Here is a 25,202-nt window from a genome sequence, read left to right as displayed (position 1 = left end):
GTTTGTGTCATTTAGGGTGGGTCAGATGGGGTTCTAGGCGCCTCCAGGTCAGATTTTCACTTGGGTCGGAGCCTTTGATTTACTGCTTCCTTTCTGGGGTTTTATTGGTGTTGTCGGCTGCGCCGTCCTTTTCTTGTAATTATAATTCGGGAGAAGTAAAGTGAGCACGACCCCGAGTGCTGTGGAGTGGAGTGTGACGTCCAAGTTCAGGTCTGAAGGACGGAGTCAAAGCTTTAACAGCAGCAATATTCAAAGTGCCGCCATAACTACTGGAGTGAAGTGCTGTGTCTTTGGGGTTGGAGGGTTGTGCGGCGATGTCCATTCAGTGCCGCCTGTAACCACCAGTGCAAAGCTCTGTGGAGGTCCCGGGTATATCCCTTCAAAGTGCCACCCGTACCTACCGCTGTAAAGTGCAATGTAAAATGTAACTTGGAGAGGGTCTGGATGTTGAGTGTGACCTGAAGCTTTTATTCCCTGCATAGCAGACAAGTGGTGTCCAAAGTCTCGCTGCAAGAACTGTTTTTTGTTGCAGGTTTATAAAGCATGAACTCGACCTGAAGGTATCAGAGCGCTTTACATGAGCACCAGCTACATTACACAGTCAAGGACACATTCATTTTTTATACCTACAGGGAGAGTGAGTGTTTTGCCCAGAATCACAGGACGCTGTGCCAACGCTGAGACTCCAACACGGTTCTTCAGATTCAAAGTCGACAGTTTTGGCCATTAGGCTACCCCCCCCCCCTAAAAAAAATGAAGAGGGGAAATAAATAAGTGAAAGTGGAGCTGATAAAAAAGTTGGGGCGGTTAATCCTTAAATACATTCAGTAACCTATTAATAAATAGCAAAGTGCAGATGGGTGTGATCTCGAAATGCCACGGGAACGTTTAGGAGACTTTAGTCGAAAAAATGTCCTTTAAAGTGCAGTGGAAGGAAAGGGATTCCCTGCACTTCAGCTTCACAATATAAGTGTACCGCGTAATGTGTGCTAACGTGTTCATCCGAAGTGCAGCGGTGCTGTCTAGTATAGTATTTACGGTTGGAATGAGTTAAAGTGTAGGCGACATCTGTACACACAAAATGACCCGGGTATATGGATTTAAAGTCCAGTGATTGTGCACAAGCTTAAATTGAATTAGTGTGTGAATTTAAAGTGAAAATCAAATGAGTAATGTGCTTTGAACGTGCTGCAGGGTGTACGTTTAAATACGTTACTGAATAACGCGCAGCTGACATAGGTGCCCTTAAGTGCAGAAGGGTGTATTCGAGTAAAGTGCTATGAGAAGGGAGCCAGGTCCTCACCCAGAGGGACAGTGCGTCCATTTAAAGTGCAACAAATAATGTTTGAGGGTGCAGTATGTAAAGTGCAGCACTGGTGCATGATTTTCGAACGCAGCAGGCACCTCTTGTGCTCCGGTGATGTAGTAAAGTGCAATTGAGGAGTGCCGTAGGGGGTGTACAGTGCAGCGAGGGAGTACAAGAGTGTGCATTAATCGTGCAGCTAGCAGGGTTTCGTTTGCAGTGCAAGGGTCGTTGCTGACACGTCTCTGTAGGGCACATCAATTGTAGTAGTTGCAGGTCGTCGGAAGAGGATACATTGCGACGATTTTAGACTACCATATTTGAGGAAGCCTCATCTATGGTTTGTTTTTCAGGTGTGGTGTGAACCAAGATCTTCTCGTTCTAGTAATATCATATATTTTGCTCTTACTTATAGGGCGTTCAGGCAGCCCTCTTCACCCATTGGTCTGCTGTTGTGCCATTCACACTTCTCTTCTGCTCGCTGCTTTGAACCCCCTGGCCCAGCCCACTTCAGCCATTGGCTTACTGCATCCTGAGCGAGGGCAAAAGCAAACCCTGTCAAAATGAACACATCCACACGCAAAGTAGCACCCCCTCAGGGGCCACTTTGACACTGTTTGTTTCGAGAAAAAATGCGTGTTTATATTTTTTTTAAATATTAGTGAAGGCCTGGCAACTTCAACGGCGGCGTTTTATGCAATCGATGGCAATACAGAACAACTATTAACCAAACCCAAAGCCTGGAACCCAACGCTAGATGGATTGGCTTTGCTAATGTTTGCTTTCCTATGTTGCCCATTGTTTGCGAAGCTCCAGTTACACAGAAGTCCGAGAGAGATACTCTGCGCAGTTTCTAACCATTTCTAAACCTCCAGGCTTGTCCTCAGTCTCCCTCTGTGTGCAGTGAGTCCCTCCTGGCTTGTCCTCAGTCTCCCTCTGTGTGCAGTGAGTCCCTCCAGGCCTGTCCTCAGTCTCCCTCTGTGTGCAGTGAGTCCCTTCAGGCTTGTCCTCAGTCTCCCTCTGTGTGCAGTGAGTCCCTCCAGGCTTGTCCTCAGTCTCCCTTTGTGTGCAGTGAGTCCCTCCAGGCTTGTCTTCAGTCTCACTCTGTGTGCAGTGAGTCACCCCATGCTTGTCCTCAGTCTCCCTCTCTGTGCAGTGAGTCCCTCAAGACTTGTCCTCAGTCTCCCTCTGTGTGCAGTGAGTCCCTTCAGGCCTGTCCCCAGTCTCCCTCCCTGTGCAGGGAGTCCCTCCAGGCCTGAAATGAGACTCCGCCTTTGTGCAGCTAGCTCATGCAAGTGGGTTCTAGCCTGCACCAAAATAACAGATACAACTTGGTTTTGTTTTTTCTTGCCTTCTGCCTTTTGATTGTGCCTGTGCCTGTTCCTGCCCCCCCCTCCCGCTGTCCGTGTCTCCGGCCCCACTTGTAAATGCTTGTTTTATTTTTGCAGTATATTTCCTTGGGAAAGCACATGTCTGTAGTTGCATTTGGGGAATGAATCTCTGAAACTGAGATCTGTTTTGAATTTGGGAAGTGCTTCTCTTAGAGACAGCAGCATAGTGTGGGCTGTGAGAGCTGTGTGGGCTGTGTGGGCTGTGAGGGCTGTGTGGGCTGTGTGGGCTGTGAGGGCTGTGAGGGCTGTGAGGGCTGTGAGGGCTGTGAGGGCTGTGAGGGCTGTGAGGGCTGTGTGGGCTGTGTGGGCTGTGTGGGCTGTGTGGGCTGTGAGGGCTGTGAGGGCTGTGTGGGCTGTGAGGGCTGTGAGGGCTGTGAGGGCTGTGTGGGCTGTGAGGGCTGTGAGGGCTGTGAGAGCTGTGAGAGCTGTGAGAGCTGTGTGGGCTGTGAGAGCTGTGTGGGCTGTGAGAGCTGTGAGAGCTGTGTGGGCTGTGAGAGCTGTGTGGGCTGTGAGGGCTGTGAGGGCTGTGAACTGTTGGCAATGTAAATAACAATGCCATTTATTTATAAGTAAAAAAAAAATAAGAAATGTCATGAGCAATGCCAATAGCTCTAACTTTTCCAAAGGCGAAACCATTGCATTGTAAATGCTTGTTAGGTTTTGCCTAGCGAAAGCTGCGCTCTGCGCAGCTTTTTCGCGCAGGCGAAATCCTGTTGAGAACTGTAGGGTGCTTTGGGTCGGCCCTCGTCATTGATTGGCTGGCTCCGTAAACGGAGCCTTGCCATTGGACGAGGGGCCTGTCCGTCAATGCCGGACCAGACACGGGGGCGTTCCTGACATTCTTTCCCTTTTGCCGACGTCACGCGACGCCGGGAACGCCCCCGAGTCTGGTCCGGCATTGCCGGGACCTGCGTTTGCTGAAGTGTCGGGTTTCTTTGCTGTGGCGGAACAAATTGCAGGTAAGCTCAGCCCACACTCTGGTAAGCAGCTAAATTACTCCCAGGTCAATCAGGAACAGGCGCTCTCCCCCCGGGTGCCAGGCTGCCCCCCCCTCGGCCCCTCCATCCTCTCGCGCAGGATCTCCGCCACCGTTCAGCAGGTTCTGCGCGGCGTTAGTACCTTTGTTCCCCCTGGCATGCCTGGCATTCTCAGGGCCCAGCCTGACTACCCACACGTCGAGATGTTAAAGATGGATTTTCGGGCATTATGCGCAGCATTGTGGCGGCCACAAAAAGCGCCGAGTGCACACACAGTTGAGCCGGCCCCTGCCCTGACGCGTTCACATCGAGAAGCTGAGGTTAAATGTTTACGAAAAGCATGGAATCTGCTTGCAGCGGCGGTAGGGGCGAACGGAGGGAGGGGCTGGATTTATCGCTTTGGTTTGGTGATCTGCTGGGTGGTGTGTGGCGAGTGGGAGGGACGGTGGCGCGCCCGCAGATTCCCCCTCTATCACACTCGCCTTCTCTTTAGATCATCGTCATGGTGTAAACAAACAAGCTAAACTCCCGGAGATTTACAGTGCCCGGCGTCCGTGACTTCCTCTGCCGCGCTGTGAGATATTTCCGTGCAGGCTAAGCTCTTTCCATTTTATACCTCAGCGGCTTTATAGCATCTTGAGGATTTTATTTTAAAGTGCCAGCAAACACTCCCTGCGCTCCCCGTTGGAAGTGAGCACGACGCTGCTATCTGCATTGTGCGGCGGGAAACTTCCTGTGTGTATTGATCCCTTGCTGAGAGCACTGTCCGTCATGGGGCTGCTTTGTCTGGCAGTCACTTCCATTTGACTTTGACTGACTGAGGGAGCCTGGTTTATTTGTAAAGGACAACAAGGATTTTCATTTATAATTCCGGCAGCGGGGACGGGTGCTAATGACAGAGCCCTGAATAATGAGGGCGCGGTATTCAAGGCAGGAAGGAGCGCGGCCGGGGTTGCCAAATGCGGCAGCCAGAGACGAGACGGACTGCAGGGAGCGCAGGCGGCGCCGGCACTCAGGGATCCACATCTGCAGCACGCCCTGTGTGACCCTGCACACCCAGAGAGATCCGCAGCACGCCCTGTGTGACCCTGGGCACCCGGAGAGAACTGCATCAGCAGCACGCCCTGTGCGACCCTGGGCACCCGGGGAGAGCCGCATCTGCAGCTCACCCTGTGTGACCCTCGGCACCCGGAGAGATCTGAAGCACGCCCTGTGTGACCCTGGACACCCGGAGAGATGACCGTTGAGGATGGCGCGCCCCTTACGGAGGTCAGACTGCCCATTTCACGTCCTAGAGAGAGGGGGCGAAAGGGAGAGGAGAAGTGGGAAAGTTTGAGATGTCGAAAATGAGTGAGAAAAGTGAACGAAAAGAGAGCGGAGGGCGAAAGAAGACAGGGAGAGAGGCAGTGAGGGACGGAGGCACAGAGGAGAGGAAGATAAGCTGAGCAGTGTAGGGGGTTGGGGGGTGGGGGTGTAGAGAGGCTTGGAAACGGAGACGGGGTATGTTTGTGTTTCGGGTGCACACGCGCGTGAGCGTTTGAGTCACTAGTTGTCTTTTCCGAAATTAATTTTTCAGTTGTCTTTCTTAAATACGCTGATATTCCCTTTCCGTTTGTCTGTTATCTCGGCATTGCTTTATTTTTGTTTTTAAAATGCTTTTGTTGTTGCAGTGAATCATTTTCTGTTTGTGTCATTTAGGGTGGGTCAGATGGGGTTCTAGGCGCCTCCAGGTCAGATTTTCACTTGGGTCGGAGCCTTTGATTTACTGCTTCCTTTCTGGGGTTTTATTGGTGTTGTCGGCTGCGCCGTCCTTTTCTTGTAATTATAATTCGGGAGAAGTAAAGTGAGCACGACCCCGAGTGCTGTGGAGTGGAGTGTGACGTCCAAGTTCAGGTCTGAAGGACGGAGTCAAAGCTTTAACAGCAGCAATATTCAAAGTGCCGCCATAACTACTGGAGTGAAGTGCTGTGTCTTTGGGGTTGGAGGGTTGTGCGGCGATGTCCATTCAGTGCCGCCTGTAACCACCAGTGCAAAGCTCTGTGGAGGTCCCGGGTATATCCCTTCAAAGTGCCACCCGTACCTACCGCTGTAAAGTGCAATGTAAAATGTAACTTGGAGAGGGTCTGGATGTTGAGTGTGACCTGAAGCTTTTATTCCCTGCATAGCAGACAAGTGGTGTCCAAAGTCTCGCTGCAAGAACTGTTTTTTGTTGCAGGTTTATAAAGCATGAACTCGACCTGAAGGTATCAGAGCGCTTTACATGAGCACCAGCTACATTACACAGTCAAGGACACATTCATTTTTTATACCTACAGGGAGAGTGAGTGTTTTGCCCAGAATCACAGGACGCTGTGCCAACGCTGAGACTCCAACACGGTTCTTCAGATTCAAAGTCGACAGTTTTGGCCATTAGGCTACCCCCCCCCCCTAAAAAAAATGAAGAGGGGAAATAAATAAGTGAAAGTGGAGCTGATAAAAAAGTTGGGGCGGTTAATCCTTAAATACATTCAGTAACCTATTAATAAATAGCAAAGTGCAGATGGGTGTGATCTCGAAATGCCACGGGAACGTTTAGGAGACTTTAGTCGAAAAAATGTCCTTTAAAGTGCAGTGGAAGGAAAGGGATTCCCTGCACTTCAGCTTCACAATATAAGTGTACCGCGTAATGTGTGCTAACGTGTTCATCCGAAGTGCAGCGGTGCTGTCTAGTATAGTATTTACGGTTGGAATGAGTTAAAGTGTAGGCGACATCTGTACACACAAAATGACCCGGGTATATGGATTTAAAGTCCAGTGATTGTGCACAAGCTTAAATTGAATTAGTGTGTGAATTTAAAGTGAAAATCAAATGAGTAATGTGCTTTGAACGTGCTGCAGGGTGTACGTTTAAATACGTTACTGAATAACGCGCAGCTGACATAGGTGCCCTTAAGTGCAGAAGGGTGTATTCGAGTAAAGTGCTATGAGAAGGGAGCCAGGTCCTCACCCAGAGGGACAGTGCGTCCATTTAAAGTGCAACAAATAATGTTTGAGGGTGCAGTATGTAAAGTGCAGCACTGGTGCATGATTTTCGAACGCAGCAGGCACCTCTTGTGCTCCGGTGATGTAGTAAAGTGCAATTGAGGAGTGCCGTAGGGGGTGTACAGTGCAGCGAGGGAGTACAAGAGTGTGCATTAATCGTGCAGCTAGCAGGGTTTCGTTTGCAGTGCAAGGGTCGTTGCTGACACGTCTCTGTAGGGCACATCAATTGTAGTAGTTGCAGGTCGTCGGAAGAGGATACATTGCGACGATTTTAGACTACCATATTTGAGGAAGCCTCATCTATGGTTTGTTTTTCAGGTGTGGTGTGAACCAAGATCTTCTCGTTCTAGTAATATCATATATTTCGCTCTTACTTATAGGGCGTTCAGGCAGCCCTCTTCACCCATTGGTCTGCTGTTGTGCCATTCACACTTCTCTTCTGCTCGCTGCTTTGAACCCCCTGGCCCAGCCCACTTCAGCCATTGGCTTACTGCATCCTGAGCGAGGGCAAAAGCAAACCCTGTCAAAATGAACACATCCACACGCAAAGTAGCACCCCCTCAGGGGCCACTTTGACACTGTTTGTTTCGAGAAAAAATGCGTGTTTATATTTTTTTTAAATATTAGTGAAGGCCTGGCAACTTCAACGGCGGCGTTTTATGCAATCGATGGCAATACAGAACAACTATTAACCAAACCCAAAGCCTGGAACCCAACGCTAGATGGATTGGCTTTGCTAATGTTTGCTTTCCTATGTTGCCCATTGTTTGCGAAGCTCCAGTTACACAGAAGTCCGAGAGAGATACTCTGCGCAGTTTCTAACCATTTCTAAACCTCCAGGCTTGTCCTCAGTCTCCCTCTGTGTGCAGTGAGTCCCTCCTGGCTTGTCCTCAGTCTCCCTCTGTGTGCAGTGAGTCCCTCCAGGCCTGTCCTCAGTCTCCCTCTGTGTGCAGTGAGTCCCTTCAGGCTTGTCCTCAGTCTCCCTCTGTGTGCAGTGAGTCCCTCCTGGCTTGTCCTCAGTCTCCCTCTGTGTGCAGTGAGTCCCTCCAGGCCTGTCCTCAGTCTCCCTCTGTGTGCAGTGAGTCCCTTCAGGCTTGTCCTCAGTCTCCCTCTGTGTGCAGTGAGTCCCTCCAGGCTTGTCTTCAGTCTCACTCTGTGTGCAGTGAGTCACCCCATGCTTGTCCTCAGTCTCCCTCTCTGTGCAGTGAGTCCCTCAAGACTTGTCCTCAGTCTCCCTCTGTGTGCAGTGAGTCCCTTCAGGCCTGTCCCCAGTCTCCCTCCCTGTGCAGGGAGTCCCTCCAGGCCTGAAATGAGACTCCGCCTTTGTGCAGCTAGCTCATGCAAGTGGGTTCTAGCCTGCACCAAAATAACAGATACAACTTGGTTTTGTTTTTTCTTGCCTTCTGCCTTTTGATTGTGCCTGTGCCTTTTCCTGCCCCCCCCTCCCGCTGTCCGTGTCTCCGGCCCCACTTGTAAATGCTTGTTTTATTTTTGCAGTATATTTCCTTGGGAAAGCACATGTCTGTAGTTGCATTTGGGGAATGAATCTCTGAAACTGAGATCTGTTTTGAATTTGGGAAGTGCTTCTCTTAGAGACAGCAGCATAGTGTGGGCTGTGAGAGCTGTGTGGGCTGTGTGGGCTGTGAGGGCTGTGTGGGCTGTGTGGGCTGTGAGGGCTGTGAGGGCTGTGAGGGCTGTGAGGGCTGTGAGGGCTGTGAGGGCTGTGTGGGCTGTGTGGGCTGTGTGGGCTGTGTGGGCTGTGAGGGCTGTGAGGGCTGTGTGGGCTGTGAGGGCTGTGAGGGCTGTGTGGGCTGTGAGGGCTGTGAGGGCTGTGAGGGCTGTGAGAGCTGTGAGAGCTGTGAGAGCTGTGTGGGCTGTGAGAGCTGTGTGGGCTGTGAGAGCTGTGAGAGCTGTGTGGGCTGTGAGAGCTGTGTGGGCTGTGAGGGCTGTGAGGGCTGTGAACTGTTGGCAATGTAAATAACAATGCCATTTATTTATAAGTAAAAAAAAAATAAGAAATGTCATGAGCAATGCCAATAGCTCTAACTTTTCCAAAGGCGAAACCATTGCATTGTAAATGCTTGTTAGGTTTTGCCTAGCGAAAGCTGCGCTCTGCGCAGCTTTTTCGCGCAGGCGAAATCCTGTTGAGAACTGTAGGGTGCTTTGGGTCGGCCCTCGTCATTGATTGGCTGGCTCCGTAAACGGAGCCTTGCCATTGGACGAGGGGCCTGTCCGTCAATGCCGGACCAGACACGGGGGCGTTCCTGACATTCTTTCCCTTTTGCCGACGTCACGCGACGCCGGGAACGCCCCCGAGTCTGGTCCGGCATTGCCGGGACCTGCGTTTGCTGAAGTGTCGGGTTTCTTTGCTGTGGCGGAACAAATTGCAGGTAAGCTCAGCCCACACTCTGGTAAGCAGCTAAATTACTCCCAGGTCAATCAGGAACAGGCGCTCTCCCCCCGGGTGCCAGGCTGCCCCCCCCTCGGCCCCTCCATCCTCTCGCGCAGGATCTCCGCCACCGTTCAGCAGGTTCTGCGCGGCGTTAGTACCTTTGTTCCCCCTGGCATGCCTGGCATTCTCAGGGCCCAGCCTGACTACCCACACGTCGAGATGTTAAAGATGGATTTTCGGGCATTATGCGCAGCATTGTGGCGGCCACAAAAAGCGCCGAGTGCACACACAGTTGAGCCGGCCCCTGCCCTGACGCGTTCACATCGAGAAGCTGAGGTTAAATGTTTACGAAAAGCATGGAATCTGCTTGCAGCGGCGGTAGGGGCGAACGGAGGGAGGGGCTGGATTTATCGCTTTGGTTTGGTGATCTGCTGGGTGGTGTGTGGCGAGTGGGAGGGACGGTGGCGCGCCCGCAGATTCCCCCTCTATCACACTCGCCTTCTCTTTAGATCATCGTCATGGTGTAAACAAACAAGCTAAACTCCCGGAGATTTACAGTGCCCGGCGTCCGTGACTTCCTCTGCCGCGCTGTGAGATATTTCCGTACAGGCAGGCTAAGCTCTTTCCATTTTATACCTCAGCGGCTTTATAGCATCTTGAGGATTTTATTTTAAAGTGCCAGCAAACACTCCCTGCGCTCCCCGTTGGAAGTGAGCACGACGCTGCTATCTGCATTGTGCGGCGGGAAACTTCCTGTGTGTATTGATCCCTTGCTGAGAGCACTGTCCGTCATGGGGCTGCTTTGTCTGGCAGTCACTTCCATTTGACTTTGACTGACTGAGGGAGCCTGGTTTATTTGTAAAGGACAACAAGGATTTTCATTTATAATTCCAGCAGCGGGGACGGGTGCTAATGACAGAGCCCTGAATAATGAGGGCGCGGTATTCAAGGCAGGAAGGAGCGCGGCCGGGGTTGCCAAATGCGGCAGCCAGAGACGAGACGGACTGCAGGGAGCGCAGGCGGCGCCGGCACTCAGGGATCCACATCTGCAGCACGCCCTGTGTGACCCTGCACACCCAGAGAGATCCGCAGCACGCCCTGTGTGACCCTGGGCACCCGGAGAGAACTGCATCAGCAGCACGCCCTGTGCGACCCTGGGCACCCGGGGAGAGCCGCATCTGCAGCTCACCCTGTGTGACCCTCGGCACCCGGAGAGATCTGAAGCACGCCCTGTGTGACCCTGGACACCCGGAGAGATGACCGTTGAGGATGGCGCGCCCCTTACGGAGGTCAGACTGCCCATTTCACGTCCTAGAGAGAGGGGGCGAAAGGGAGAGGAGAAGTGGGAAAGTTTGAGATGTCGAAAATGAGTGAGAAAAGTGAACGAAAAGAGAGCAGAGGGCGAAAGAAGACAGGGAGAGAGGCAGTGAGGGACGGAGGCACAGAGGAGAGGAAGATAAGCTGAGCAGTGTAGGGGGTTGGGGGGTGGGGGTGTAGAGAGGCTTGGAAACGGAGACGGGGTATGTTTGTGTTTCGGGTGCACACGCGCGTGAGCGTTTGAGTCACTAGTTGTCTTTTCCGAAATTAATTTTTCAGTTGTCTTTCTTAAATACGCTGATATTCCCTTTCCGTTTGTCTGTTATCTCGGCATTGCTTTATTTTTGTTTTTAAAATGCTTTTGTTGTTGCAGTGAATCATTTTCTGTTTGTGTCATTTAGGGTGGGTCAGATGGGGTTCTAGGCGCCTCCAGGCCAGATTTTCACTTGGGTCGGAGCCTTTGATTTACTGCTTCCTTTCTGGGGTTTTATTGGTGTTGTCGGCTGCGCCGTCCTTTTCTTGTAATTATAATTCGGGAGAAGTAAAGTGAGCACGACCCCGAGTGCTGTGGAGTGGAGTGTGACGTCCAAGTTCAGGTCTGAAGGACGGAGTCAAAGCTTTAACAGCAGCAATATTCAAAGTGCCGCCATAACTACTGGAGTGAAGTGCTGTGTCTTTGGGGTTGGAGGGTTGTGCGGCGATGTCCATTCAGTGCCGCCTGTAACCACCAGTGCAAAGCTCTGTGGAGGTCCCGGGTATATCCCTTCAAAGTGCCACCCGTACCTACCGCTGTAAAGTGCAATGTAAAATGTAACTTGGAGAGGGTCTGGATGTTGAGTGTGACCTGAAGCTTTTATTCCCTGCATAGCAGACAAGTGGTGTCCAAAGTCTCGCTGCAAGAACTGTTTTTTGTTGCAGGTTTATAAAGCATGAACTCGACCTGAAGGTATCAGAGCGCTTTACATGAGCACCAGCTACATTACACAGTCAAGGACACATTCATTTTTTATACCTACAGGGAGAGTGAGTGTTTTGCCCAGAATCACAGGACGCTGTGCCAACGCTGAGACTCCAACACGGTTCTTCAGATTCAAAGTCGACAGTTTTGGCCATTAGGCTACCCCCCCCCCCCCCCTAAAAAAAATGAAGAGGGGAAATAAATAAGTGAAAGTGGAGCTGATAAAAAAGTTGGGGCGGTTAATCCTTAAATACATTCAGTAACCTATTAATAAATAGCAAAGTGCAGATGGGTGTGATCTCGAAATGCCACGGGAACGTTTAGGAGACTTTAGTCGAAAAAATGTCCTTTAAAGTGCAGTGGAAGGAAAGGGATTCCCTGCACTTCAGCTTCACAATATAAGTGTACCGCGTAATGTGTGCTAACGTGTTCATCCGAAGTGCAGCGGTGCTGTCTAGTATAGTATTTACGGTTGGAATGAGTTAAAGTGTAGGCGACATCTGTACACACAAAATGACCCGGGTATATGGATTTAAAGTCCAGTGATTGTGCACAAGCTTAAATTGAATTAGTGTGTGAATTTAAAGTGAAAATCAAATGAGTAATGTGCTTTGAACGTGCTGCAGGGTGTACGTTTAAATACGTTACTGAATAACGCGCAGCTGACATAGGTGCCCTTAAGTGCAGAAGGGTGTATTCGAGTAAAGTGCTATGAGAAGGGAGCCAGGTCCTCACCCAGAGGGACAGTGCGTCCATTTAAAGTGCAACAAATAATGTTTGAGGGTGCAGTATGTAAAGTGCAGCACTGGTGCATGATTTTCGAACGCAGCAGGCACCTCTTGTGCTCCGGTGATGTAGTAAAGTGCAATTGAGGAGTGCCGTAGGGGGTGTACAGTGCAGCGAGGGAGTACAAGAGTGTGCATTAATCGTGCAGCTAGCAGGGTTTCGTTTGCAGTGCAAGGGTCGTTGCTAACACGTCTCTGTAGGGCACATCAATTGTAGTAGTTGCAGGTCGTCGGAAGAGGATACATTGCGACGATTTTAGACTACCATATTTGAGGAAGCCTCATCTATGGTTTGTTTTTCAGGTGTGGTGTGAACCAAGATCTTCTCGTTCTAGTAATATCATATATTTCGCTCTTACTTATAGGGCGTTCAGGCAGCCCTCTTCACCCATTGGTCTGCTGTTGTGCCATTCACACTTCTCTTCTGCTCGCTGCTTTGAACCCCCTGGCCCAGCCCACTTCAGCCATTGGCTTACTGCATCCTGAGCGAGGGCAAAAGCAAACCCTGTCAAAATGAACACATCCACACGCAAAGTAGCACCCCCTCAGGGGCCACTTTGACACTGTTTGTTTCGAGAAAAAATGCGTGTTTATATTTTTTTAAAATATTAGTGAAGGCCTGGCAACTTCAACGGCGGCGTTTTATGCAATCGATGGCAATACAGAACAACTATTAACCAAACCCAAAGCCTGGAACCCAACGCTAGATGGATTGGCTTTGCTAATGTTTGCTTTCCTATGTTGCCCATTGTTTGCGAAGCTCCAGTTACACAGAAGTCCGAGAGAGATACTCTGCGCAGTTTCTAACCATTTCTAAACCTCCAGGCTTGTCCTCAGTCTCCCTCTGTGTGCAGTGAGTCCCTCCTGGCTTGTCCTCAGTCTCCCTCTGTGTGCAGTGAGTCCCTTCAGGCTTGTCCTCAGTCTCCCTCTGTGTGCAGTGAGTCCCTCCAGGCTTGTCCTCAGTCTCCCTTTGTGTGCAGTGAGTCCCTCCAGGCTTGTCTTCAGTCTCACTCTGTGTGCAGTGAGTCACCCCATGCTTGTCCTCAGTCTCCCTCTCTGTGCAGTGAGTCCCTCAAGACTTGTCCTCAGTCTCCCTCTGTGTGCAGTGAGTCCCTTCAGGCCTGTCCCCAGTCTCCCTCCCTGTGCAGGGAGTCCCTCCAGGCCTGAAATGAGACTCCGCCTTTGTGCAGCTAGCTCATGCAAGTGGGTTCTAGCCTGCACCAAAATAACAGATACAACTTGGTTTTGTTTTTTCTTGCCTTCTGCCTTTTGATTGTGCCTGTGCCTGTTCCTGCCCCCCCCCTCCCGCTGTCCGTGTCTCCGGCCCCACTTGTAAATGCTTGTTTTATTTTTGCAGTATATTTCCTTGGGAAAGCACATGTCTGTAGTTGCATTTGGGGAATGAATCTCTGAAACTGAGATCTGTTTTGAATTTGGGAAGTGCTTCTCTTAGAGACAGCAGCATAGTGTGGGCTGTGAGAGCTGTGTGGGCTGTGAGGGCTGTGTGGGCTGTGTGGGCTGTGTGGGCTGTGAGGGCTGTGAGGGCTGTGAGGGCTGTGAGGGCTGTGTGGGCTGTGTGGGCTGTGTGGGCTGTGAGAGCTGTGAGAGCTGTGTGGGCTGTGAGGGCTGTGTGGGCTGTGTGGGCTGTGAGGGCTGTGAGGGCTGTGAGGGCTGTGAGGGCTGTGAGAGCTGTGAGAGCTGTGAGAGCTGTGTGGGCTGTGAGAGCTGTGTGGGCTGTGAGAGCTGTGAGAGCTGTGTGGGCTGTGAGAGCTGTGTGGGCTGTGAGCGCTGTGAGGGCTGTGAGGGCTGTGAGGGCTGTGAACTGTTGGCAATGTAAATAACAATGCCATTTATTTATAAGTAAAAAAAAAAATAAGAAATGTCATGAGCAATGCCAATAGCTCTAACTTTTCCAAAGGCGAAACCATTGCATTGTAAATGCTTGTTAGGTTTTGCCTAGCGAAAGCTGCGCTCTGCGCAGCTTTTTCGCGCAGGCGAAATCCTGTTGAGAACTGTAGGGTGCTTTGGGTCGGCCCTCGTCATTGATTGGCTGGCTCCGTAAACGGAGCCTTGCCATTGGACGAGGGGCCTGTCCGTCAATGCCGGACCAGACACGGGGGCGTTCCTGACATTCTTTCCCTTTTGCCGACGTCACGCGACGCCGGGAACGCCCCCGAGTCTGGTCCGGCATTGCCGGGACCTGCGTTTGCTGAAGTGTCGGGTTTCTTTGCTGTGGCGGAACAAATTGCAGGTAAGCTCAGCCCACACTCTGGTAAGCAGCTAAATTACTCCCAGGTCAATCAGGAACAGGCGCTCTCCCCCCGGGTGCCAGGCTGCCCCCCCCTCGGCCCCTCCATCCTCTCGCGCAGGATCTCCGCCACCGTTCAGCAGGTTCTGCGCGGCGTTAGTACCTTTGTTCCCCCTGGCATGCCTGGCATTCTCAGGGCCCAGCCTGACTACCCACACGTCGAGATGTTAAAGATGGATTTTCGGGCATTATGCGCAGCATTGTGGCGGCCACAAAAAGCGCCGAGTGCACACACAGTTGAGCCGGCCCCTGCCCTGACGCGTTCACATCGAGAAGCTGAGGTTAAATGTTTACGAAAAGCATGGAATCTGCTTGCAGCGGCGGTAGGGGCGAACGGAGGGAGGGGCTGGATTTATCGCTTTGGTTTGGTGATCTGCTGGGTGGTGTGTGGCGAGTGGGAGGGACGGTGGCGCGCCCGCAGATTCCCCCTCTATCACACTCGCCTTCTCTTTAGATCATCGTCATGGTGTAAACAAACAAGCTAAACTCCCGGAGATTTACAGTGCCCGGCGTCCGTGACTTCCTCTGCCGCGCTGTGAGATATTTCCGTACAGGCAGGCTAAGCTCTTTCCATTTTATACCTCAGCGGCTTTATAGCATCTTGAGGATTTTATTTTAAAGTGCCAGCAAACACTCCCTGCGCTCCCCGTTGGAAGTGAGCACGACGCTGCTATCTGCATTGTGCGGCGGGAAACTTCCTGTGTGTATTGATCCCTTGCTGAGAGCACTGTCCGTCATGGGGCTGCTTTGTCTGGCAGTCACTTCCATTTGACTTTGACTGACTGAGGGAGCCTGGTTTATTTGTAAAGGACAACAAGGATTTTCATTTATAATTCCGGCAGCGGGGACGGGTGCTAATGACAGAGCCCTGAATAATGAGGGCGCGGTATTCAAGGCAGGAAGGAGCGCGGCCGGGGTTGCCAAATGCGGCAGCCAGAGACGAGACGGACTGCAGGGAGCGCAGGCGGCGCCGGCACTCAGGGATCCACATCTGCAGCACGCCCTGTGTGACCCTGCACACCCAGAGAGATCCGCAGCACGCCCTGTGTGACCCTGGGCACCCGGAGAGAACTGCATCAGCAGCACGCCCTGTGCGACCCTGGGCACCCGGGGAGAGCCGCATCTGCAGCTCACCCTGTGTGACCCTCGGCACCCGGAGAGATCTGAAGCACGCCCTGTGTGACCCTGGACACCCGGAGAGATGACCGTTGAGGATGGCGCGCCCCTTACGGAGGTCAGACTGCCCATTTCACGTCCTAGAGAGAGGGGGCGAAAGGGAGAGGAGAAGTGGGAAAGTTTGAGATGTCGAAAATGAGTGAGAAAAGTGAACGAAAAGAGAGCGGAGGGCGAAAGAAGACAGGGAGAGAGGCAGTGAGGGACGGAGGCACAGAGGAGAGGAAGATAAGCTGAGCAGTGTAGGGGGTTGGGGGGTGGGGGTGTAGAGAGGCTTGGAAACGGAGACGGGGTATGTTTGTGTTTCGGGTGCACACGCGCGTGAGCGTTTGAGTCACTAGTTGTCTTTTCCGAAATTAATTTTTCAGTTGTCTTTCTTAAATACGCTGATATTCCCTTTCCGTTTGTCTGTTATCTCGGCATTGCTTTATTTTTGTTTTTAAAATGCTTTTGTTGTTGCAGTGAATCATTTTCTGTTTGTGTCATTTAGGGTGGGTCAGATGGGGTTCTAGGCGCCTCCAGGTCAGATTTTCACTTGGGTCGGAGCCTTTGATTTACTGCTTCCTTTCTGGGGTTTTATTGGTGTTGTCGGCTGCGCCGTCCTTTTCTTGTAATTATAATTCGGGAGAAGTAAAGTGAGCACGACCCCGAGTGCTGTGGAGTGGAGTGTGACGTCCAAGTTCAGGTCTGAAGGACGGAGTCAAAGCTTTAACAGCAGCAATATTCAAAGTGCCGCCATAACTACTGGAGTGAAGTGCTGTGTCTTTGGGGTTGGAGGGTTGTGCGGCGATGTCCATTCAGTGCCGCCTGTAACCACCAGTGCAAAGCTCTGTGGAGGTCCCGGGTATATCCCTTCAAAGTGCCACCCGTACCTACCGCTGTAAAGTGCAATGTAAAATGTAACTTGGAGAGGGTCTGGATGTTGAGTGTGACCTGAAGCTTTTATTCCCTGCATAGCAGACAAGTGGTGTCCAAAGTCTCGCTGCAAGAACTGTTTTTTGTTGCAGGTTTATAAAGCATGAACTCGACCTGAAGGTATCAGAGCGCTTTACATGAGCACCAGCTACATTACACAGTCAAGGACACATTCATTTTTTATACCTACAGGGAGAGTGAGTGTTTTGCCCAGAATCACAGGACGCTGTGCCAACGCTGAGACTCCAACACGGTTCTTCAGATTCAAAGTCGACAGTTTTGGCCATTAGGCTACCCCCCCCCCCCTAAAAAAAATGAAGAGGGGAAATAAATAAGTGAAAGTGGAGCTGATAAAAAAGTTGGGGCGGTTAATCCTTAAATACATTCAGTAACCTATTAATAAATAGCAAAGTGCAGATGGGTGTGATCTCGAAATGCCACGGGAACGTTTAGGAGACTTTAGTCGAAAAAATGTCCTTTAAAGTGCAGTGGAAGGAAAGGGATTCCCTGCACTTCAGCTTCACAATATAAGTGTACCGCGTAATGTGTGCTAACGTGTTCATCCGAAGTGCAGCGGTGCTGTCTAGTATAGTATTTACGGTTGGAATGAGTTAAAGTGTAGGCGACATCTGTACACACAAAATGACCCGGGTATATGGATTTAAAGTCCAGTGATTGTGCACAAGCTTAAATTGAATTAGTGTGTGAATTTAAAGTGAAAATCAAATGAGTAATGTGCTTTGAACGTGCTGCAGGGTGTACGTTTAAATACGTTACTGAATAACGCGCAGCTGACATAGGTGCCCTTAAGTGCAGAAGGGTGTATTCGAGTAAAGTGCTATGAGAAGGGAGCCAGGTCCTCACCCAGAGGGACAGTGCGTCCATTTAAAGTGCAACAAATAATGTTTGAGGGTGCAGTATGTAAAGTGCAGCACTGGTGCATGATTTTCGAACGCAGCAGGCACCTCTTGTGCTCCGGTGATGTAGTAAAGTGCAATTGAGGAGTGCCGTAGGGGGTGTACAGTGCAGCGAGGGAGTACAAGAGTGTGCATTAATCGTGCAGCTAGCAGGGTTTCGTTTGCAGTGCAAGGGTCGTTGCTGACACGTCTCTGTAGGACACATCAATTGTAGTAGTTGCAGGTCGTCGGAAGAGGATACATTGCGACGATTTTAGACTACCATATTTGAGGAAGCCTCATCTATGGTTTGTTTTTCAGGTGTGGTGTGAACCAAGATCTTCTCGTTCTAGTAATATCATATATTTCGCTCTTACTTATAGGGCGTTCAGGCAGCCCTCTTCACCCATTGGTCTGCTGTTGTGCCATTCACACTTCTCTTCTGCTCGCTGCTTTGAACCCCCTGGCCCAGCCCACTTCAGCCATTGGCTTACTGCATCCTGAGCGAGGGCAAAAGCAAACCCTGTCAAAATGAACACATCCACACGCAAAGTAGCACCCCCTCAGGGGCCACTTTGACACTGTTTGTTTCGAGAAAAAATGCGTGTTTATATTTTTTTAAAATATTAGTGAAGGCCTGGCAACTTCAACGGCGGCGTTTTATGCAATCGATGGCAATACAGAACAACTATTAACCAAACCCAAAGCCTGGAACCCAACGCTAGATGGATTGGCTTTGCTAATGTTTGCTTTCCTATGTTGCCCATTGTTGGCGAAGCTCCAGTTACACAGAAGTCCGAGAGAGATACTCTGCGCAGTTTCTAACCATTTCTAACCCTCCAGGCTTGTCCTCAGTCTCCCTCTGTGTGCAGTGAGTCCCTCCTGGCTTGTCCTCAGTCTCCCTCTGTGTGCAGTGAGTCCCTCCAGGCCTGTCCTCAGTCTCCCTCTGTGTGCAGTGAGTCCCTTCAGGCTTGTCCTCAGTCTCCCTCTGTGTGCAGTGAGTCCCTCCAGGCTTGTCCTCAGTCTCCCTTTGTGTGCAGTGAGTCCCTCCAGGCTTGTCTTCAGTCTCACTCTGTGTGCAGTGAGTCACCCCATGCTTGTCCTCAGTCTCCCTCTCTGTGCAGTGAGTCCCTCAAGACTTGTCCTCAGTCTCCCTCTGTGTGCAGTGAGTCCCTTCAGGCCTGTCCCCAGTCTCCCTCCCTGTGCAGGGAGTCCCTCCAGGCCTGAAATGAGACTCCGCCTTTGTGCAGCTAGCTCATGCAAGTGGGTTCTAGCCTGCACCAAAATAACAGATACAACTTGGTTTTGTTTTTTCTTGCCTTCTGCCTTTTGATTGTGCCTGTGCCTGTTCCCGCCCCCCCCTCCCGCTGTCCGTGTCTCCGGCCCCACTTGTAAATGCTTGTTTTATTTTTGCAGTATATTTCCTTGGGAAAGCACATGTCTGTAGTTGCATTTGGGGAATGAATCTCTGAAACTGAGATCTGTTTTGAATTTGGGAAGTGCTTCTCTTAGAGACAGCAGCATAGTGTGGGCTGTGAGAGCTGTGTGGGCTGTGAGGGCTGTGTGGGCTGTGTGGGCTGTGTGGGCTGTGAGGGCTGTGAGGGCTGTGAGGGCTGTGAGGGCTGTGAGGGCTGTGAGGGCTGTGTGGGCTGTGTGGGCTGTGAGAGCTGTGAGAGCTGTGTGGGCTGTGAGGGCTGTGTGGGCTGTGTGGGCTGTGAGGGCTGTGAGGGCTGTGAGGGCTGTGAGAGCTGTGAGAGCTGTGAGAGCTGTGAGAGCTGTGTGGGCTGTGAGAGCTGTGTGGGCTGTGAGAGCTGTGAGAGCTGTGTGGGCTGTGAGAGCTGTGTGGGCTGTGAGCGCTGTGAGGGCTGTGAGGGCTGTGAGGGCTGTGAACTGTTGGCAATGTAAATAACAATGCCATTTATTTATAAGTAAAAAAAAAATAAGAAATGTCATGAGCAATGCCAATAGCTCTAACTTTTCCAAAGGCGAAACCATTGCATTGTAAATGCTTGTTGGCATTTGGGAGCAGGCTCAAAGATAGAAGCCTAAGACTCAGGCAGTGAGTGATAAGATGGCCGCTGCAATGTGAGGAAGGGGCACAGTACAGATTTTGAACAAAAACTAGAATCCTGCTGTCCCTAACCAGGCTTCCACTGGTGCCTGGTTAGGGACAGCAGGAGAAGAGTGTGGGGCCTGTATGGTAATAGATGATTGACGGGTCAATGATCAAGGTCTCTCCACTATTTCAATTTCCTTCTGGATTACCCCCCTCGCTCGATTCAGAAAGCCCTCAGTAGTTGTTGGGTATCTTGAGTCATAAAAGTTCGCCCTCTTTACTTTACACTTCACCATTTTATCCAGGAAAGGAAGAAGGAATAAACCCAGCCGTAATTGGGCGTAGCAGGCCTGCTCTTATCCCGTGCCACTTAATAGTTCCTGAACTAGACCAGCCTACATCACCAGTCACATGAACCACTAGTACAACCTCCATTTTTGTTTTTCGCTCCCGTTTCCCACTCTGCTCCCATAAGCACAAAGGATACTAGTCACTGAGGCCTACTGCAGATTTGCACAGTCCAGACAAGTATGGGTTACAGGTGTGTTCACAATGCATCACACATCTACAGGGGGACAAAGAAATTCATATGCTGCAACAAGAAAAAATAGGGGGGTTGTAGTGGAGTGGGTTATAGTGTAGTGGGACGGGGTACTTGGAGTGCAGTAGATTGGGTGGATTTGAGTAGGGTAGATTGGAATGGGGTAGGTTGAGGTAGAGTGGAATGGGGGTAGGCTGTGGTAGATTGAAGCGGTGTAGAGTAGGGTAGGTTGCAGTTGAGTGGGGACAGTGGAATCCAGTAGACTGGGGTGGAGTGGGTTAGACTGGGGTGGAGTGGGTTAGACTGGGGTGGAGTGGGTTAGACTGGGGTGGAGTGGGTTAGACTGGGGTGGAGTGGGTTAGACTGGGGTGAAGTGGGTTAGACTGGGGTGGAGTGGGCTAGACTGGAGTGGGTTATATTGAAGTTGTATAGATTGGAGTGAAATAGAGTGGGGGTGATTGAGGTATAGTGGGGGTATATTGGAGTGAAATAGAATGGGGGGATTGAGGTAGAGTGGATCATGGTAGATTGGATTGGACTGGAGTGGGGGGTAGATTGGACTGGAGTGGGGGGTAGATTGGACTGGAGTGGGGGACATTGGAGTGGAGGAGCATGGAGGGGAGGGGAGGGGAGTGACAAGTTATGTCGTAGAGTGTCTTTTAGAGTGGAGTGGCATTGAGTGGAAGGGCTTAGAGTGAAGTGGTTTCAAGTGTTGTAGAGCAGAGTAATGTTAAGTTGAAAATGGCCATTACATTTGAACAGACCTACAGTTTTTTACTGCGTACAAATGATGTGTGGACATGTCATCGAGTGTATTGATTTGTTTTGATCGTATTAAAATATTTATTTCCACCATACCTAAGAATTATTTTAAAAATGTGCTTCATCTCTACTTTTCTCATTCTGATGTATTGTGAAAAATCTGCAAATTTCGTTTTTGTTGTGTGCTAGAAAAGATAACATCCTATAGCCTGTCCTCTTGCATGGGTACTCAGCAGGCTGTATTGTCACATAAGTTCACTCACTTTAAAGTCAGCAAAAGAAAATTAAATATCAAGTTCCCTCTGAAGAGAAAGTTTGATATTTGACCTCTGTCTTTGAGAGTGGCTTTGAAAGCCTATTAATGGTAACTAATTGAAGGGCTCCAGGCCCACTAACCATAAACAAAGTCTTATTCTGTGCATGTGCTGTCTACGGGGGACCTATAAATACCCGACTACAAGCTTCCCTTTAGGGATTACTGACCTTTGCCGCCTCCGCCCACGGATTTCGGATGCATCCCTTTACTGTAGACTAGACTAATATGTTGCCTGTCGCCCTTCTAAAATCACAGTCTCATTACATTTTTACGAGGGGCAAAAAGTCATGGGAGGCTCATAGGAATGTACAAAGGAGGGCACCCGTGCTCAGCAACCTTCAATCCAGAGGAGAAGGCTCCCTCAAAATGCACACACTCCTATCTAGCCACACTATCCTGCCTTACTCACATCTCCCACAGGGAAGAACACAGTTCTAGCGTGGCACCAGCCGATTACCAGTCTCCGGCTTCAAAAACTCCAGACTCCAACCCCAAAAGCGGTCAGAGAGGGCACACTATTTCCACTCCTGCGACCCACAGAAATCTTCAGAGCAAAACATCCTTGTACTCAATGTCTGGTGTCCTCTCACATCAGCACAGTGGTTGCGGCTGAGGTTTCGCCTCTCAGGGGCGGCTCCTCTGAGACCTAGGGGCGGGCACGACAGGGCAGGAGAGTGATTCATATAGTGTGGCCCAGAGGAATGTCTGGATACCGTCCATTGGAGTTTGAGGTGATGTTCAGGTTAGTCTCTTGGAAATTGCCCTTTGACAGTTTCAATACAAAGCGAAATCGACCGTGGATCACTTTAAAGACCGAAGGGCCACGGCACTCTTTGGCTTTCTGCTTTCCGTGACAGCTGGACGATGGCATGCATGCATGGCATTTTGAGCCTGCACTTAAAATGGGAATTGTATTTTCACACCATCGTGCATACACGGAGCACCGTTATTTCAATGTTCACTTGTTCAGTATGATCAGATTCGAGTCTCGTGTAAATATAGTACCTCACAACCGGCATGTAAAGTAATTGCAACTGTAGATTACATTGTATTGCATGTGGCACTAATGGAAGCAGTGGAGAACAGAATATGACTGTACTCACATGAACATCTGTTTTGTCACTTTTTCGCCCCATAGTGTTCAGAACAATGCGGTCTCCCAAAATAACGGCTCACAGCAAGTAAGTCCAATGAGTAGCTGTAGCACCTGCTTTTTAACTCTAGTAACTGTGTGGTTGATTGTTCAGGCAGATAGATGAGTTATTGCAGCATCAATTATGGCTCCTCCTAGAGGTGCATTTACTGCTGTTAATATTTAAACGATTCACCTGGTGATGGCGCAAAGGCAATCAGCCAGTTTCTGTACATAGATATTCGACCAAGTATATCGTGGTCCACATTGTCCGTATGTTTTTTATTATCAAACACGTTTTCCAAGCCACATTGTATTCATTGATACAAAGCAGAGAATAATTGGTGAACTTGGAGGCATACAAATCAAAGTTTAATCTGAAACTGAACAGAGAGAAGCGGCATGGGCAGAGGAACACAGGCGGTCCTGACCTCTTGGAATAGAAATGTGGATGGAAAATATGTACTGGGTCAATCAAGGGAGAGGTTAGCAACCTAACACCAGCTTTACCTTTGCTCTGTCACAGCTACTTCACAGCTGCAAGAGTGACTTATAAAGGCCTTTAGCACATAAATGCCTCGTTCTTCAAGAACTTGGTTAATGCAGAGTACATTAACTCTTTGCCACTCATTCATTATTTCAGCACTCAACGAAAGAACCCTGTTCATCATGCATCTAGATAGATGCACATATGCCATCTCTGACTTTGAGGCAACCTGTAGGAGGGGTAGACTACCAATGAACAAAGATCTTCATCGCAACTGAAGACTCTCCAGTTAAACCCATGCTCCAGTCTCATTAGATCCTAGTTTGAAATGAGGTGGGTGGGCCACAAGGTTTTTCAAGTAACTTAGTTATATTTTGTAATAATTTTTGTAATTGTTCTTGATTTATTGTACAGTGGTATGTGAATATAGCATGTTGATATCTTCTTCAATAAATGTTTCTTTTGTTTGCTGCCCAAGGGCTTTAATGTAAAACCAATCCTGCCAGTGGTGAATGCTATCCCCTCTACACCTGTGCTCGTGGAAATTGAAAATTTGAAGAGAAGTCCGGGATCCAGCCAAAAAGATAAAAAATGGTTTGTAGGCATGTTTACATGCAGCGTTCTTTGCCTCAAGTTGATCAGTATTTTTTTAATAAAAAAAATTTAAAAAGTGAAATCACAAATACGAATCAACTACTGCTTTTACCCTTTATGGAATGAGATTCCCTTATGTTAAATTTGGGCTGTGCTGCTTTCTTTCTTAACTGCAAATCAAGTGATAATTAAGTAACTATGTTCCCATCCTGTTCCTGTTTAATCTATGGAATCTGCAAGTGACTGGGATCAGTTGCTAGTTTTCATGGGTAATTTCTCTGTCGCTTGGTGAAAGGGCTTTTCTTTTCCGTCCTCTGAAAATGATTTGTACATGATTGCATTCTGTCTAGTCTTGCAAGGTGCCTGCTGGGATAGTTAACGCTCTTTGGGTCTGAATATTTTAAAATTCTGACCTATAAGACCTACCTATACTGCGGCAGTTGTATAGTTTCCACCAGCGCTGCTGAATTTGGTGTAGAGAACTCCAATCCAATTTACTTATAAGCAAAATGTACTTGATGGCCACAAGTGTACATCTGTGCAAGATTCTACCCAGCCTTGTAGATCGCTGTTTGCTTGCAACTCAACTACCTGTTTTGCTACATCAGCCATTGCGAGCACTTACCCCACTTTGCATTTGGCCTACATTTTGGGGTGCTGGCTTTGGAATCCAATGAGATTGCTACTTCATGAAGATGTTTGTGTCAAATGAATCTTGCACAATTAATTTTATTGTTCTTTGAATGAAAACAAAATATAAAATGCTGTAGGATTGTAGTAAAAATCATTTGTTTTCATCAGTGCTTCATACTTCACAGCTGTTTTAAGTACTGCTCAATTTAATGGAATCTAACTTATCTATTTCATGAGGATCGAAGGCTGGGTAGGTTTGCAGGGATTCAAATTGTGGCCTGCAGGTCACAGTAAATGACAGCAGTGAGAATTAACAGACTACCTTTTTAAGAAACTAAAATGTACACATCTCAAATAGCTTGCTGCAGTTTTTTTTAACTATGATTGTTCTACAAGACCTTTCTCAACTCTCATTCTTGAAAACCATGTTGAGAAGAAACCAGGGGTAGCAGTATCTGTGTGTATTTAGAAGTTGTCATGAGGGCAAGCAAGATCCTCAAGAAATGCTTTGTTTATGATAGTGGAGTTGAATTATTCACAGCAAGGTAATGCAGGGCTGGCAGTAGACTATCTTTGCACTGCTTGGTGGCTTATTTACTCAGTTGCTGCATGCCTTTTTTCTTGCTCATTTATTTTCTTCTTTGGAATGATTGCTAGAAGAAAAATCATTTGGGTTTGAGGTGCTTTGTCTGATCGTTTTAGAGGTGTTCTTTGCAAACAATGTGCCCATTTTTGTTGAATCCATTGTTATGAAGACCAACTGTCTGCTCCGTAACTGATGCTAGAGCTGTGGGTTACAGTCAAGCAGATGAAAGGCAGTTCTGTCTGAATGTATAAATAGTTCACCATGGTGTGCAGATACCATTGTTCATTAAGGTTGGTAGGGGATGTCTACACTAACCCTCGGGCGTCAGCCATCCATGATTAAAACTCGGTCATTGACCTTCTAGCTGATGCCTCGAACATAGTTGTAACTTTGCTCACACAGAAACCTTGCTTGCTTGGCTCTATTCACAGCCATATATTAGAAGGTGAATCCAAAGCAAACGTTTCTGTTGAGCAAAACAGTTGGAGGCAGAAGGATCTTTTCACCATTGTAGATACTAATTTCCTGTCAGCAGAGCTTGGTCTATTGAACAGCCAACGGCACGACCAGTTCTGTGGTAATGCCTCTCCACTCATGAGTATCAGAACCAAGAGGTTAGTGGAGAATACACCAAAGTGTGAGTTCTGTGTCCTCTCTTC

General features: G+C 49.3%; 1 protein-coding gene across 2 annotated transcripts in view; it reads left to right on the top strand.

Annotated features, from left to right (window-relative positions):
* EPB41L5 (erythrocyte membrane protein band 4.1 like 5) overlaps positions 1–25,202 on the top strand; it is a 1,262,314-nt gene that overhangs the window by 828,111 nt on the left and 409,001 nt on the right. For both annotated transcript variants that reach the window (XM_078682077.1, XM_078682078.1), the window contains exons 15-16: positions 22,250–22,292; positions 23,209–23,324. In XM_078682077.1, coding sequence (XP_078538203.1) covers positions 22,250–22,292; positions 23,209–23,324 — 159 coding nt within the window. The remainder of the gene's footprint in view (positions 1–22,249; positions 22,293–23,208; positions 23,325–25,202) is intronic.

This window comes from Lissotriton helveticus, chromosome 3_1 (genome assembly GCF_964261635.1).
Source record: "Lissotriton helveticus chromosome 3_1, aLisHel1.1, whole genome shotgun sequence".
NCBI lineage: Eukaryota > Metazoa > Chordata > Amphibia > Caudata > Salamandridae > Lissotriton > Lissotriton helveticus.
This window is presented reverse-complemented; position numbering and strand designations above follow the sequence as displayed.